This window comes from Cebus imitator, unplaced genomic scaffold (assembly GCF_001604975.1).
Source record: "Cebus imitator isolate Cc_AM_T3 unplaced genomic scaffold, Cebus_imitator-1.0 Scaffold90, whole genome shotgun sequence".
NCBI lineage: Eukaryota > Metazoa > Chordata > Mammalia > Primates > Cebidae > Cebus > Cebus imitator.
The window spans coordinates 2673668-2689010 of NW_016107405.1; the positions used below are offsets into that span (position 1 = coordinate 2673668).

A 15343-nucleotide genomic window follows, 5' to 3' on the forward strand; every position below is an offset into this window, starting at 1 on the left:
CCTTTTGTCCTCAACCCTACATCCCTTCTTCCCTAGAAGTAATTTATTTGACTTTATGGGACTGTTTGTGCTTCTCAGAATACATCAGGGATCAGATACCTTCAAGTTTTTATATCGTCCACTTCTTTAGTCTTAAATGTTCTCCATCTTTACCCCACTATACCTCCATTTGTACACTAATGTCCATTTATTCTTACCTAGAGGACTTTATTAGCTCATCTGACCTACAAGTACCCTTTATGTATGCTTCCTTTGCCCCTGTGCATACATCTGTCATAGTGTTTACTATGATACTCATCACTAACCATTTGCCTTCCTGATTTGTCTGTGCATTCTTGGGGTTAGTAGCTCCTGCTTGACTTTGCAGCTGATTCTTAACCTAGTGAGTGTGTTCTGTAGTGTCCCACAGAAGTGAGATGGTAGCATATACATAAAAGCTATTTGTTTTTTCTGTTAATTATTGTATATGTTAAATTTTTGTCCCTCATTCTCTAGATGTTCATAAGAAATCCAGCAATATTTTTTCCAAAGAGCTTAAACTCTTCTCTTGAATAAAGCAAACATCCATACAAATAAGCAAAAACAAAATAGTCCATTCTGCAGGAATATCTCATGTCAGAAGTACCTATTGACTGCTGCCATCATGCTCTCTCAAAATATAATAACTGTATCCCTTTAGGAGCACTATGCACAGCTTTTCTTTTTCAGTGACTTTAGGCACATGAAAGATACTTGACCAGCATTCCTGGAAATTCAATTTGTATATGTACTCAGTGAACAGATGTAGATTTTAGCCTGCCCACAGACAAGAGCCACGTCATCTGCCCTTTCCTTGATTTCAGCCTTACCTGTCTTGGAGACAGCCTGGCTTAAGAGGTGTCCATATGCTCTTTCTATCATTGGCTTCTCTGCTGCGATTTCTAACAAGGATGCCAATTAGTGCCAGCTATGATAGCGGCATTTTGAAGTGAAAAAGAAGGGGATTGACTAAAAACAGGGTGAAAAATCTGAATTTGACACTGTTACATTCTGTAATCTTTAAGTCCTTTTTAATCTTAAAAATATCTAATTTTAAAATTAATTTAAAATCTTACTTTAAGAATGTCAATGGATTTAATTGGTTAATATAAAGTATTTTAAGATCTCAAATCCTCCAAAAACCTATGGTATCTGCATAGGGACAGTGGCTGCCACTAAACTTTCTTTGTTAACCTAGCCTCTTTTAATAAAAAGAGCAGCGTTTATTTTAAATTTTGAATCTGTTGAAGAAAAACTGCACGAGTATGTAATGTTAAATTACAATAAAAATAAAATATGCAAATGCCCATTAATAAACTGTGTTGTATTGCTATTTTGTATTTAACCCAAAGTTTTATTTTGCCATTTTTACATATTAAGTCGTGCTTTGTACAATGTAAAGTCTGATTGAACAAGCTGACATTTTAGGGATGGAAAAATATATTTATAAAACTTTATGGCCAGGTGCAGTGGCTCACACCTGTAATCCCAGCATTTTGGGATGCAGAGGCAAGCGGATCCCTTGAGGCCAGGAGTTTGAGACCAGCCTGGCCAACATAGGGAAACCTAAAAATACCAAAACACTAGAAAATTAGCCAGGCATGGTGGCACACACCTGTAATGTCAACTGCTTGGGAGGTGGAGGCACAAGAATTGCTTGAGCCCAGGAGGCAGTGGTTGCAGTCAGCTGAGATTGTGCCACTGCACTCTGGCCTAGGTGACAGAGCAGGACTCTATCCAACCCCCTCCCAAAAAAAAAGAACGGAAATTATAATAGCAATTTTTAATTACTTCACTTAAGTTGGCAAACAATGAAAAATGAGTTCAAGATCATGACTTTTAGTCTTATCTTTGCTGTTCCATATAAATGGATTATAACCCAAAATTTGCTCCAAAATTTATTTTTAAAGTTTTAAGATTTAATTCTAATTTTCACAGTATGATCATTGATGGAAATATGTATATTAAAGTTATCTTGTTAATTTATAACTATGATTTCAAGTCACAGAAATCTTTTAAAAATAATAGTTGGCCTTATTCAAAGGATTTAGAGTTGCTTACAAAATACAAGGCAAAGCTAAGCAAAATCTTGTCTCAGAAAGAGCAATAAGCAGAATAGGAACTAAGAGGCTACTTGCATCCCGTCACTGCATTCCATGAACTCCCACTGTTTGTTATGCACATATCACATACCTAAACAATCAAGTTCTTAGGAGAGGAAATTTAATTGGCCTGGCTTGTATCACCTACTCAACCTTGAGCCAGTCCCACCAATTTGCATGTAATGGGGTGCAGAATGAAGGTAGTTCCCAAAGAAAAAAGTGGTGCTGTTATCAAATAGTAGAGTAAATGCTAAGTAGGCAATGCCAACAGATTTCATATATGTTAACTTTGAGTTGTTTTGCTTCTAGACTGCAGCCTAGCTTTGACATGAGTTTTTTGTTTGTTTGTTTGTTTTTTTCCTCAAAGAATGTTACTCTTTCAACACCAAGGAAACGCAATACAATAGAGAACTACAGGACAATAGCACTGAGTAAGGTATTTGTGTATGAAGATTCACTAATTTATGCAATTATACCTCAATCTATGCACTATCTTCCTAAAGATTATTAAAAAATCAAATTTATTTTAAATAAATTTGCCTTCTATTTAAATAAATACTGTCTAAACTACTCTTTTAATTTGAATAATTTCTTCTCTTAAGGAAATAGTAATCTCTCATTTAATTTTGTAAATTTGGATCTCATGTTGAGTTTGTTGCCAATGAATGGCACTTGTCATGTGCTTACCAGGCAAAAGAAAATATACTGCTTTTAAAACTTTACACTGATCCATGAAGAAAACAAGCATAAAAATTATAAACCTTCATGAATAGATTTCTTTAAAAATGTTCTCGTTGACCTTGGACCTATCCTTGTTTGTTTATTTATTTGTTTATTTATTTATTTGTTTGAGACATGGTCTTCCTCTGTAGCCCACACTGGAGTGCAGTGGCATGATCATAGTTTACTGCTAGCTTCTAACTCTTGGGGCTCAAGTCATTCTTCTACCTCAGCTTCCCAGAGAGCTGGAATTATGGACATGAGCTACCAAGCCTAACTTGGACCTGTTCTTTAAAATCACTTTAAATTGGTGGACCGAAGGAATTCCCATTCTGAGCACCATGTTCTCTTGCACCATGCTCTTTTGTTATTCCCACAGACAGCCTACCACCACTTTCACCCACCTAGACTTCTTCCTGATCATGTTGTAGCCCATAATTAAGGATGGCCTTAGACACTCTCACTATTCTGAACCATTCTTTGTGACCTTGCCACAGCATTTGTTCTTCCATCTCTCAAGCTGTGGCTTTTCTTATTCCTGCTCCCAAGCAAGTTATGAATAGTCCTGCAGAGAATAACAATATCAGGCAGTATTGATTCTCTGACTTTAGGCTAGTCTTCATTGATTTTTAGCAATTGTTTCACAGGTCTCTGGACACCTTACTCTGCCTCTCTCTCTCCATCAGTTTCTGGTCTTCACTGTACCCTTAAAGCATCTAAGTCACACCCGTTCCCCTGTTCTCGGTGACTTTACCTTGTACTTCAGAAAAAAAATTTAGAGACCGCCGGGCAAGAACTCCCTCTGCCTCTCTTACCTCTACTCCCAAAACAAACTTACTTTGGCATCTCTGATTATATCCCTTGTATCATAATAAGATCTTCCCTCCAAGGCCAATTTCTCTTCCTGTGCGTGACAGCTGCCCCTGTTCACCTCGTCCAGAACCTCACCCTGGCAGCTGCAGTGCATCTTCATTCCTGTGTCTTCAGTCTCCCATTTCTCAGTGTGCCTTCCCTTCTGACCTTTAAAAACAAAACACCAATTAAACAAAATCACATTCATACATCCCTATTAGTTTTATATCAGACAATTATCTTAACTGTGTTTTTTTTTTTTCTTCGTCATCAGGCTATTAGAAAGAATTGTTTACACTTCAACTTCCGTTCTTTTTCCAACGTATTATAACCTGGTTTCTTTCCTTACTACCTGTATTAGTCTGTTACCATGCTGCTAATAAAGACATACCTGAGGCTGAGTAACTTACAAAGAAAAGAAGGTTTAATGGACTCAAATTCCACATGGCTATGGAGGCCTCACAGTCATGGCAGAAGGCAGAGGAGGAGTAAAGGCACATCTTACGTAGCGGCAGGCAAGAGAGTGTGTGCAGCGGAACTCCCCTTTACAAAACCAGCAGATCTCCTGTGACATATTCACTATCATGAGAACAGTACTGGAAATAGCTGCCCCCATGATTCACTTACCTCCCACCTCGTTCCTCCCATGACATATGGGGATTATGGGAGCTACAATTCAAGATGAGATTTGGATGGGGACAGAGAGAAACCATATCACTACCTTTCTGAAATAGTTCTATTGAATATCATTTGCCACCTCAGAGAGTTGAATTCAATTCTCATGTTAGTAGATCCTGTCAAAACATTTCAGACTTTTGATACCACTTATCTTGACATTCCTCTTCTTTGTGTTTTGTTGGCATCTCCTCATCTCTTGTCTATAACTTTTTCTGTTAACTTTATATTAGTGGTGCTGAAACTCTGTCTGCACATTATCATTACTTGGGATGTTTATTTGTTAAAATGTCTGGTCTTCACCAAGCCCGGTTAAATCAGGAAGTTGAACCCCACCATCATTATGTATACAGAGCTCGAATATGTGTGATACTGACCCACAGTGCAGGCTGAGAACTACTCCTTTAGACGACCTCACTGCTAGAACTTATCCACCCCTGTGGCATTACCACTACATAAGGTGCTGATTCTCAGGTATTTGTATATCTTGCCTCATCTCCTGAACTTAAGTCTTGTATACTCAGAAGTCTGCTAGAAACAGACTTCTGATGTTCAGCTGTCTTCACATTTACTGTTTCCAAATTCTCTTTCATTCTTTAAAAATTGTCTTTGTTTCTACTATCTTTCTAGTGGTATCACAGTCTGCTTCCAATGCCCCTTATCCTTTATTCTGTGACTTAGTCACTCAGGTAGTCATCAAATCCTCAGAAGTTAGCCTGTCCTCAAATTGGGTATCCTTTTTTCATGTCACTGCTACTGCTTTGGCCCTTACCAGAAGCAACTGTGTGATGCGTCTTTGGGAAACTTAGGCTGCCAGCCAATTCCAGTCTGAACCCACACCCTCATGCTTTCTACTTGTCTTAAAAATAATAAATAAATAAATAAATAAATAAACAATCTTCTAATTCCCAATCTGCAAAACTCTTCATAATCCAAATCTTCCTAGGCTTGCCTCTCAGCTGCTGGCCCCATTTATAGCATACTCCTACCAAAACTATCACATTTTGTAGGCATAATCCTAAACCCTTTCCATTCTCCCTTTTTTTTTTTTCCTCACTTTTTTCCAAGTAATGAATTCCTACTCATTCCTTGGGAGCCAGCTAGAAAATGCCTTTAAGTATGGTCAAACTGTTCTTTTTATGTCTTCAACAATACATTTGTCTGTAATACAGGAGCTTTAAAACTTAGGATTGATGGATAGAATTCAGGACATTTATGAACTTAAATGGAAGAAAAAGCTTATTTTCACTCCTAATTGAAACTCAACATATTTTTCTACTATGAATGTAGACAACACACCACAGTAGTGTTAGCAGTATCTGTGACATTGTCAGTGATAGGAATTACAAAAAGTGTTTCTGTCTCATCACAGTTGGTAAAAGTATCTAGAAATATGGCCAGGTACAGTGGCTCATGTCTATAATTCCAGCACTTTGGGAGGCCAGGAAGGGAGCATCACTTGAGCCCAGGAGTTCAAGATCAGCCTGGAGAATATAGTGAGACTTGTCTCTACAATAATTAAAGAAAGTTAGCTGAGCATGGTGGTGTGCACTTGTCGTCCCAGCTACTCAGGAGACTGAGGTGGGAGGATCACTTGAGCCTAGGAGGCGATGCTGCAGTGAGCCAAGATTGTTCTACTGTTCTCCAGTCTTGGCAACAGAGTGAAGCCCTATCAAAAAAAAAAAAAAAAAAAAAAAAATCTAGAAATGTTATTTGTGCCCATTACTGAAAATTGTAGTAGTTGTTATGCCTGCTATAATATCTTATTATTTAATGCATTAATAAATAACATACTTAATATTTCACAAATTTGGCTTTTTTAATATTTCAATAACTGAATCTCAATATAATCTATTTTTTTGAATGCCTTATTTTATTGTATGCAACCAATTTTTTTTTTTTTTTTTCTGAGAAGGCGATTCTAGATTTTATCAGATTGCCAAAGGGGTTCACACATGGACACACACAAAAAAATCAGAGTCCATGCAAATGGCACTTACGTTGTTTTTTTTTTGCACTCTCCTTTAAATGGAGAGATCATTTTCATTCACCTTTATATCCACATGGATAATATAGTTTATAGGTCATAGTAGGTACTGAAAAAACATTGACTAAATTAATAATAGACTAAAAGAATGAAAAATTATCTATCGTGCAAATATCATGAACAGAGAAGGCAATATTTCTCTAAGTATGACCATAGATCTTTTAAATCACAATAATCAAGATCCTTGTTAAAATGCATATCCCTGGACACTATCCCAGATCTTTTGAATCTGAATCACTAGGAAAGGAGCCTGGAATATGCAATCATAACAAGCTTCTCCAGAGATTATTTTATATGCTCAAGTTTGGGAACTTATATAATAGGGTATATGATACACAGCAGCCTCAAAATAAGTAAATAAAAGCATACCTTTTTACAAATAATTTTACCTTCCTGGACTTTCTTTCCTTCTTCAGTCCACACCATGGTCTTCTCAATGTTGTACAGGTTTTGGACTCTATCTGTGTCACAAAAGGAAGTAAGACAAGACTAACTACATCGGAATAAAGAGTGAAAATTTTTTAGACATGCACTTATACAGATTTGATCCTCTGGGGCACTAAGTCCCAAGAGAACAACTTCTGTGAGCCACCTGTCTTGTGGAATACTCCGAACAGCTTATAAGTACCATTTCTCTTTTCTTTGTCTCCTCTCTCTGACCTAGGAAATTTAAAATGTGTTTTTCAGAAATGGGCTGGAGAAGGATGAAGTTGTATAATTTGCAAAGCTAAAATATGTCATCCTGGTACAACCTAATAGCTACATTGTCCCTGGGACAGTTTCCATCAGATATGATGGATATCCTAGAAACAAGCAACCAAATTAGCGAACACAACAAAACAGTTGGAGGGGTAGAAAGGCAATCAACCATTTATTTTTGTTATTGTTTTAAAGTTTGATTTGTTTTATAACGTGAAGAATGTCCATACTTCTTGACTAGCTGAACATCGTTTTTTTTTTGTTGTTTTTTCCATTTTTGTACTTTTAAAATGTAGCCCAGTCCTATACCTTGAATATTTGACCTTCCAAATCTCATGTTGAAATTTGACCCCAAGGTGGGGCCTCATGGGAAGTGTTGGGGTCATGGGAGTGGATTCCTCATGAATGTCTTGGTGCCATCCTTGTGATGGTGAATGATGTCTCACTCTATTAGTTCCCACAGGGCTGGTTGTTAAAAAGAGCCTGGTACTTCCTCCACTCTTGTTTTCTCTCTCATCATGTGATCTCTACACGCTTCCCCTTCCATTTCTGCTATGAGTGGAAGCCACTTGAGGCCCTCACCAGATGCAGATGCCAACATTATGCTTCCTGTATAGCTTGCAGAACTATGAGCCGAATAAAGCTCTTTTTCTCTATAAATTATTCAGGCTCATGTATTCCTTTATAGTAACATGAATGGACTAAGACAACCACTATTCCATTCAGATATTATTTTATCCTAAATATTATAAGACACTAAAGTTTTAAACATGTTAAAGAAAAATGTGACGGTCATTTCAACCAACCTCAAAAAACAAATTATATTAAATAATTTAAAATATTTTCATTTGTTAGGAAGGGCCAATATATAATATTAATACTATGTATATATTATATATTTTTCTATGAAAACTACACTTCATCAACTTTGCAAAAAAGTATTCTCTTTCTTACAAGTCATTTCACCTTGTCACTAAATATAAACACACCCATATTAACCTCTTGCTTTGCTCCACCAGGTTTCTAAAAGGAAAACAATATTTCTTTATTCATACAGGAGAGTCTTTAATATATGTCCTGAAGCCTACTGATAGGTTGAAAACAGGTACAATGTCTTTGGAATTTTTGCAACCTTTATAATACATACTAGCATTTTATACATAGTAGAAACAATGAATCTTTTTATCTGAAAATTGAGTACTGTTTTGAAGCAACAATGACAGCTAACAAATAAGTATATAGCTAATAAATGGTAATATATGGGTATCTGCACAGCTCTAATTACTTTACAATTGATATATTTAATAATCTTCTGATAATGTTACTTATTATCCTCTGTGTAGAGAGAGAAGACAAGAGAAGCTAAGCATTTTGCTCAAGGTCACACCACTAGTAAGTGTAATTTCTGAAGCTCAGCAGACTATCTCCAGAGCCAGCATTCTTAGGTTCAGCACTGAATGACTTACTCTTTATTGTTTTAAAAAAAATTACAATGATTCGCATTTAATTGAAGAATAGATTTCTTCTGAAGTTTATGTTGAAAGCCTGTTACAGTACATTGTCTGGCCTTTTCACTGTTAAAAGTTTCTTTGGTGCTTATTTGAAACAGATGCAAGCACTTAAAATATCCGTTCCCATTGTGTTTCCCTGTGATTTGCTGGAGTATGTCAGGTTGCCTCCAGGAGATCAATTTCTTAGTGACTGTCTGATTTTATTCGTCTTGCTACTTCTTTACAAAACTGCAGCTTCGTGGATCTCTTAAAGCATGGTTGTTCAGAGTTTTATTGCATCTCTAACCAACATTCTGTCTCCACCTGTCATAAAAAGCTTTAGGAACACCATGAGAAGAACCTGGGTGGGTTTCTCAAAACACAATTTCTTCAACCAAGCCTGTTGGCAAGATACGATGGCAGGCTAATGATAGTGCAAAGTTTATTCTCACTTACTTTCAACTATAGAAACTAATGAGTTACTTAAAAGCCTTCGCCTTTCTTTAGGTTACTTTACGTCTAAGTTACTGTTCTTGACTTTCTTTTTCCACAAATTTTGCCTTTTAACTCTTTATTTGTGTTAAGTGTTTAATTGTTATGTTTCATAATTTTCCATGCAAAACGACAGGGACAGGGAAATGTCACTGTGAGCCCTCAGTGTTGGACAGTTCTGTCTCTTGTCCCTGTGGATGGGGATGAATTACGGTATCATTTTAATGTGCTTTATTTCTCTCTCTGGTAACAGGAATGATTTGATAGGAGTGTTTTGGTTAGTCAGTGTTTCTGGTTGATACAAATATGATATATCGTAGATTTTAGGGAATAGAAAAACAATAAAAATATACTGTGTACCAATCCAAACATATCATTGTTGATGAATCAAAAGTCTCTTCCTGGTCTTATTTTTTTGTCAAGGTTATGCCTTTGTTAAATTTAGGAAATATTTGAGATAGTATCTGAAGAAGATATGTTTGGAATTTGGTTAGGTTTACAGGAATTATGTTTCTGAGTCGGTTGAGCTAAGAATGGGAAACACTCTCATGGTGAAGCCTCAGGCAGCTTCCATCCCAAAGCAACAAAACTAGTAGAAGTCTAATGAAAACCTCCTTTTTAGTGAAATCCTTTTGATATTTTGGCATCTGTATCCCTTAAATATGTAACTATACACTTTTGTTCCATAGTATTTTTGTGTATTTTTATTATTGTACTTGTACATCATCTCAATATTTCCTGTTTATGTACTCCTCCAGGATTGAGACTTATTCTCTGTATCATCCCTTCTGACCTGACTGGGATGACAAAACTCCATAATCCCAACATGTTTTGTTAATGCTAGGGAAACAAATATTGATATTTTATTTAACTTAGGTGCTCTTGAAATAATTTAAGGTGACATTGCTTATTTATAAAGTTTAATTTTCAGTATTAAATATAAACAGTGTCATGGCAGCTTTGCAGATATTGTGACAATCACTTTTTTAAATGTAGATGAGTGTCTATCTGAGGGCTTTATTGGTGTTAGTCTGCTTTATTGTTATGGTATGGAATAGCATTTCACTTTTTAAGGATGCTTATGACCTTGTTAAATAGCAGACCAAAAATCATGTGGCTTGTTTTGATTTTAACCAAAGTTACAGCTGCCTAGCTGTAAAGCAGTCAGTTTCTCTTATTATGACTAGTTCTTCAACTTGTACTGTTTTAAATTGCCTGCAATTAGCATATTTCAACCTTATTTTTAGGTTTAAATTGCAGTGTGAGAGTGTACTCTCCTCTTAGCTAATTAGTGCTATCAAGGAACAGTAGGTTACCTCATTAGTACCATGTGCATTTAATTAAAGAAGAGAAAATTGGAGTTAACCTCATAGTTAATATTTCCACAGAGTGCTACAATGCCAACACCTTCAATTGGAGTCACACCCCTGTGTGTCTAATTATGCACTGGTGCCAAATAAGGTTAGCAAGGGTACCACAAGGCTGTTGACAAAATAATTTAGATGAAAACGTATGGATTCTGACAGTAAAATATAACTTGAACATTTTCCCCTCAGTCTTCATCTGCTAGCATCAGGTGACATACTTCTTCCTAGGAAACAGGAGGAAAAGGATATTTTGGAAGCCATTTTTTCCTGTTTGAATTGATGTTCCTCTTATCTTCAAGAAAATGGCATGTATCATGTAAAACATATACAATTCATTTCTTAAACAGAACCTCTGAACTTCATAGATGTATTTGAAAAGAATTATTTATAAGATGTAATATTTACATGCATCAAACCACTACAAATACTCCCTGACACCCTTAACACATCCCTCCTTGCTTTTCTTCTTTTCTGGTATAGTTATAATTTCCCTTGTGTATCTTATGAATGGGGATCATCCTTTCATATCATACATGAAGTCTAAGGATGTGTTGTCACATGGTCTATTCAAATGCAGTGTAATCCTTTTGCCCTTCAGACAAAATCTTTGAAATGTCTAATGCTACTTAGGTAAAAAATGACATTCCATGTCATTTATCAATAAATAATCACTTTGCTTTTACAGATAAAAATGCAAACTATACATTTGAGTATATAGAGTAGTTTTCAATGCAAATGGTACAATTCAACAGGTTTTAAGAGATATTATGGAGGTTGGTTGCATAGTCTTAGATACATTTTAGTGGCAATAATTTTTATATAATAATGCATAACCACAGCCATTTATTTAAAGAGATTATTGTGATTGTTCTCATATGACACGGTAGGACAGGATTTATGTTCATTCGTATTGGTTATAAGTGATTACAAGTCAGAGGTTAGCTTTTTCAGAATTAGAGATGATTACATTTTAAGAACAAAGAACATTTCATACACTAAAATTGCAGTGTCATTTAAATATATAGATGTATTTATGATTCTTAGCTTACAAGTTGGAAGCAAGGTTCCTAAGGCAGGTTCATGGTACATAATCAGTGAATTTTTTAGTTATAGGTTAATTTATTATGATCCAAATATTCAACTTTCCATCTGCCAAATTATTTCTATTTTTAAAATCTATACTAGTTAACTGTGAGACAATAGTGGAATAATCTTGTCTATTTTGACCTACCAAGATAATAATCCCAAAAACTGATTTTTAAAAATGGTAATGTACATTATTAGCATAAGCCTTAAGATTGAAAAAAAAAAAGCCAACTCCTCGTTCTCTTTGTTTAACCTAGGAATTGCTTCCAGAAACAAAATTATGTGTCTGTGGCCACTCTTCTGGTGATGGGCATCCTCACAACACATTTGCAGTAAGTTACACTGGGCAATTAGAAATTCAGCTACTAAGCACAGGGCCATAGACCCAGTCCCACTAAATAGATTATATATGATTTTTTATAGCCAATCCCTTCCATTGGTGCCATTGGTGCAGATAATCAAGATATGACTAATGTTAAGATACAGATGTAATTACTTGATTTTCTGTTACTTCTTTTGTTTTCAATTCAGTTATGTTTCACTAGATATAGAGTTCACAGCTTTTGTGAGTTGATGACATTAAAGATTGCCTTAAGCATAAAGAGGCTATAACACTACTATACTTTTCTTGAACTTTTAGGAATAATTTGTTGAGAGAGTGCTGAAACGAAGAAAATAAATACGTGGACATAGATTGTGGGTTGATCCAACACATTTTTTAGAACAAAATTGCTGTTCCATGTTCTTCAAGTTGTCATATAAATATACCAAAACCTTTTAAACATATTTTGCCACTAGAGTGTAGCTTGTCATTTTGGACAGTAATATTTGGTGAAAAATGCTTATGTCACCCAATTCTCATATCAGTTAGCCTTGGAAATGAATAGTAATCCTCAAGTCTCCATTCAAGAATTTTTAAATAAAGCAACTTCGTGTTTCTATTCAGCATAGATTCTATCTGTATTCTTAAGAAATCTCTAAATATATAAATCATGTATTTTTACATATAGGCAGTCCTTCACATTCATGGGTTCTGTAACTGTGGATTCAACCAATCACAGGTCCAAAATATTTGGGGAAAATGTAGATGGTCACATCTCTACTGAAAATGTTCATACACTTTTCTTCTTATCATTATTATTACCCCAATAATACAGTGTAGCAACTATTTATACAGCATTTTTTATATTAAGTATTATAGGTAAGCTAGAGATGATTTCCAGTATACAGGAGGATGTGCATAGGTTATATGGAAATAGTACATCATTTTATATAAGGGACTTGAGCAATATAGATTTTGGTATCTACGCGTGTCATAGAACGAATCCCCCACACATACCAGAGGACTACTATACACAACTTTTGCTTATTTCCTTAAGAACTGATGTATTAGGCTCAGTGGGCTAGAGTATTCCTAAATTGACTCAGCCAAAATTTATTTACTTTTTACTACCCTATACATAATATTTTCTAATTGTAATTGACAAAAAACAACAAAATTAATAGTCATATACAATCAGTCTTCCTGAATGAAGAAATATCTAATTTCATACTTTGATTAAAAAGATAGGAAATGTTTTCAATAAAAATACTGTCAAATTAATACAGGATATTTATGGAAAATATAAAACTTTTAAAAATGTTTGTTGCAATACAAAAATAAACTCAAAGCTAAAAGCAGCAATAACATATCCTATTCTATAGGAATAGTGAATGTCAAAAAAAATAGTGAATGGCGAGGACTGGTAATAAATGTTATATATGCAGGCTTCAGAGAGATCTGAAATGACCTGATTTGGGGTCTCATTCATTTTAATCCTATAGTATTTGGCCCCCCTAAGCTTTTTTGTAGTAACATTTGAAAAAACGTAGAAAAACTTTAAAATGGTGGTAAGTTTTGCTGATATAATGTAATTAAGCTTATGTGAAAGATTAAAATAATCTTAATTTCTAAGTATTCTCTGTATAGTTTAAAGGAAGATAAATTTTAGTTAAATATCAAATGCAATTATATACTTTATAAAGAAAATTAATTTAAAAATTTCTCTTAAAAAGATGTGTTGGCCGGGCGCAGTGGCTCACGCCTATAATCCCAGCACTTTGGGAGGCTGAGGCGGGTGGATCACCAGGTCAAGAGATTGAGACTATCCTGGTCAACATGGTGAAACCCTGTCTCTACTAAAAATACAACAAAAATTAGCTGGGCGTGGTGGTGCGCCCCTGTAGTCCCAGCTACTTGGGAAGCTGACGCAGGAGAATTGCTTGAATCCAAGAGGCGGAGGTTAAGGTGAGCCGAGATCGTGCCATTGCACTCCAGCCTGGGTAACAAGAGTGAAACTCCATCTCAAAAAAAAAAAAAGATTGTGTTAAAAATGGGACAGTTTTCCTAATTAGTAACACGTTTTCCTAAAATAATACTGATGGAAAAATTGTTTTCATTAGACTGAAGAGTGAGCTGGCTTAAGTGCTAATAGTATTTGCTTTTTATCTAAAACTACTTCTACCATTTAAAATAAATCTCTATTCTACTGATGAGAGAAAAGAAATCTATCACATCAAATCTTTATATTTTCACTGACATCTTTTTAGAATGAAAATGAGACATGTAGAAGTCAAATGATTCACCACAGACCATGTAATTTCTCAATGGTAGGGTTGAATTTGTCACCCAAGTTGTGATCACCAGTGTGTGTGTTTCCAAAGGTATCCCAATTTGTTCTTGGCTGCCTTGAGTGCAGTGTTATAGAAGCTTGAGTTTATTCCATGTGTCTATGACTGCATCTCATCTCTCAGAAAGAAAGAGTACCAGGATGAGTTGGTGAGGTCTGATCTGGCTGGTGGGGAAAGAGGAGCATGGCCCTGCATTTGCTTGACGTCAGATGTTTGCCATCTCAACAGTGTGCCGATTTCATACTTCATATTGGTCATTGAGTGGCTTTACAAATGGGGCTTCTTGGCTTCACAACACAAAGGAAATACTATTTAAATAATATTAAATGCTTATTTTCCTTTATTGATTATTTTAGATATAAACTTCAGAATGCTAAAATTGTTACATAATGTGATTTAAAATCAATACACTACCCAGGACAAATACTATATTATTCATAGATGAAAATTTCTATGTGATAGATGAAAATTTCTATGTGATGGACATGGTTGTCTTTTAGTATTCACTGTATTTATAAGTACCAATATGCCAGAGTGGTAGTCTGGAACACTGTAAGAGTACTGGTGGGCTAAAAGGAAGAAAGAGAACAAAAGGATAGATGTGGTACCTAAAGCCAACCATATTCCTTCATCATCTATGTAACTGACATTTATAATAAATTGTAAATTATTATAATAGTTTGAAAATTTTAAGAGACCCTACATAATGCCTATCAAGTTGTTAATTTAATATCGCACATATTATTTCCATGGTTGGTCTGCCTTCACACACACACAAGCCAAAATTTTCAGGTGTGTGTTCCAAATTGGTGTATTAAATTAATTTTGACTCTTCTTAGCACACACAATTCACTTAAAAAATAAATATCACTGAGGTTTATTAACAAGTCTGAAGTAAAGTTCCAAAAATTGCAGGGAGAGAAAGCCATTTACATTACCAAATGAAGGTTAAAGCCCAAATTATCTCAAGGAAATAATATTGCATATTTGATATTAAACAGAGGTCAAAAGCTCTCCATCACACCATCCCCTTTCAGATATAATTGTATGAATTTACTAGCAAAACATGCAATAAAAATGTATTTTCCTAGGGGTTTTTCTGGTGTTTTGGCTTATTGATAGCCA

At 35.2% G+C, this 15343-nt stretch overlaps 1 protein-coding gene across 1 annotated transcript in view; it reads left to right on the forward strand.

Annotated features, from left to right (window-relative positions):
* The window catches only part of FOXP2 (forkhead box P2), a 582130-nt gene that overhangs the window by 447732 nt on the left and 119055 nt on the right, over window positions 1-15343 (forward strand). Inside the window, 1 exon segment of the mRNA XM_017535042.2 lies at window positions 11806-11880. Within this exon segment, the coding sequence (XP_017390531.1) occupies window positions 11806-11880 (75 nt within the window).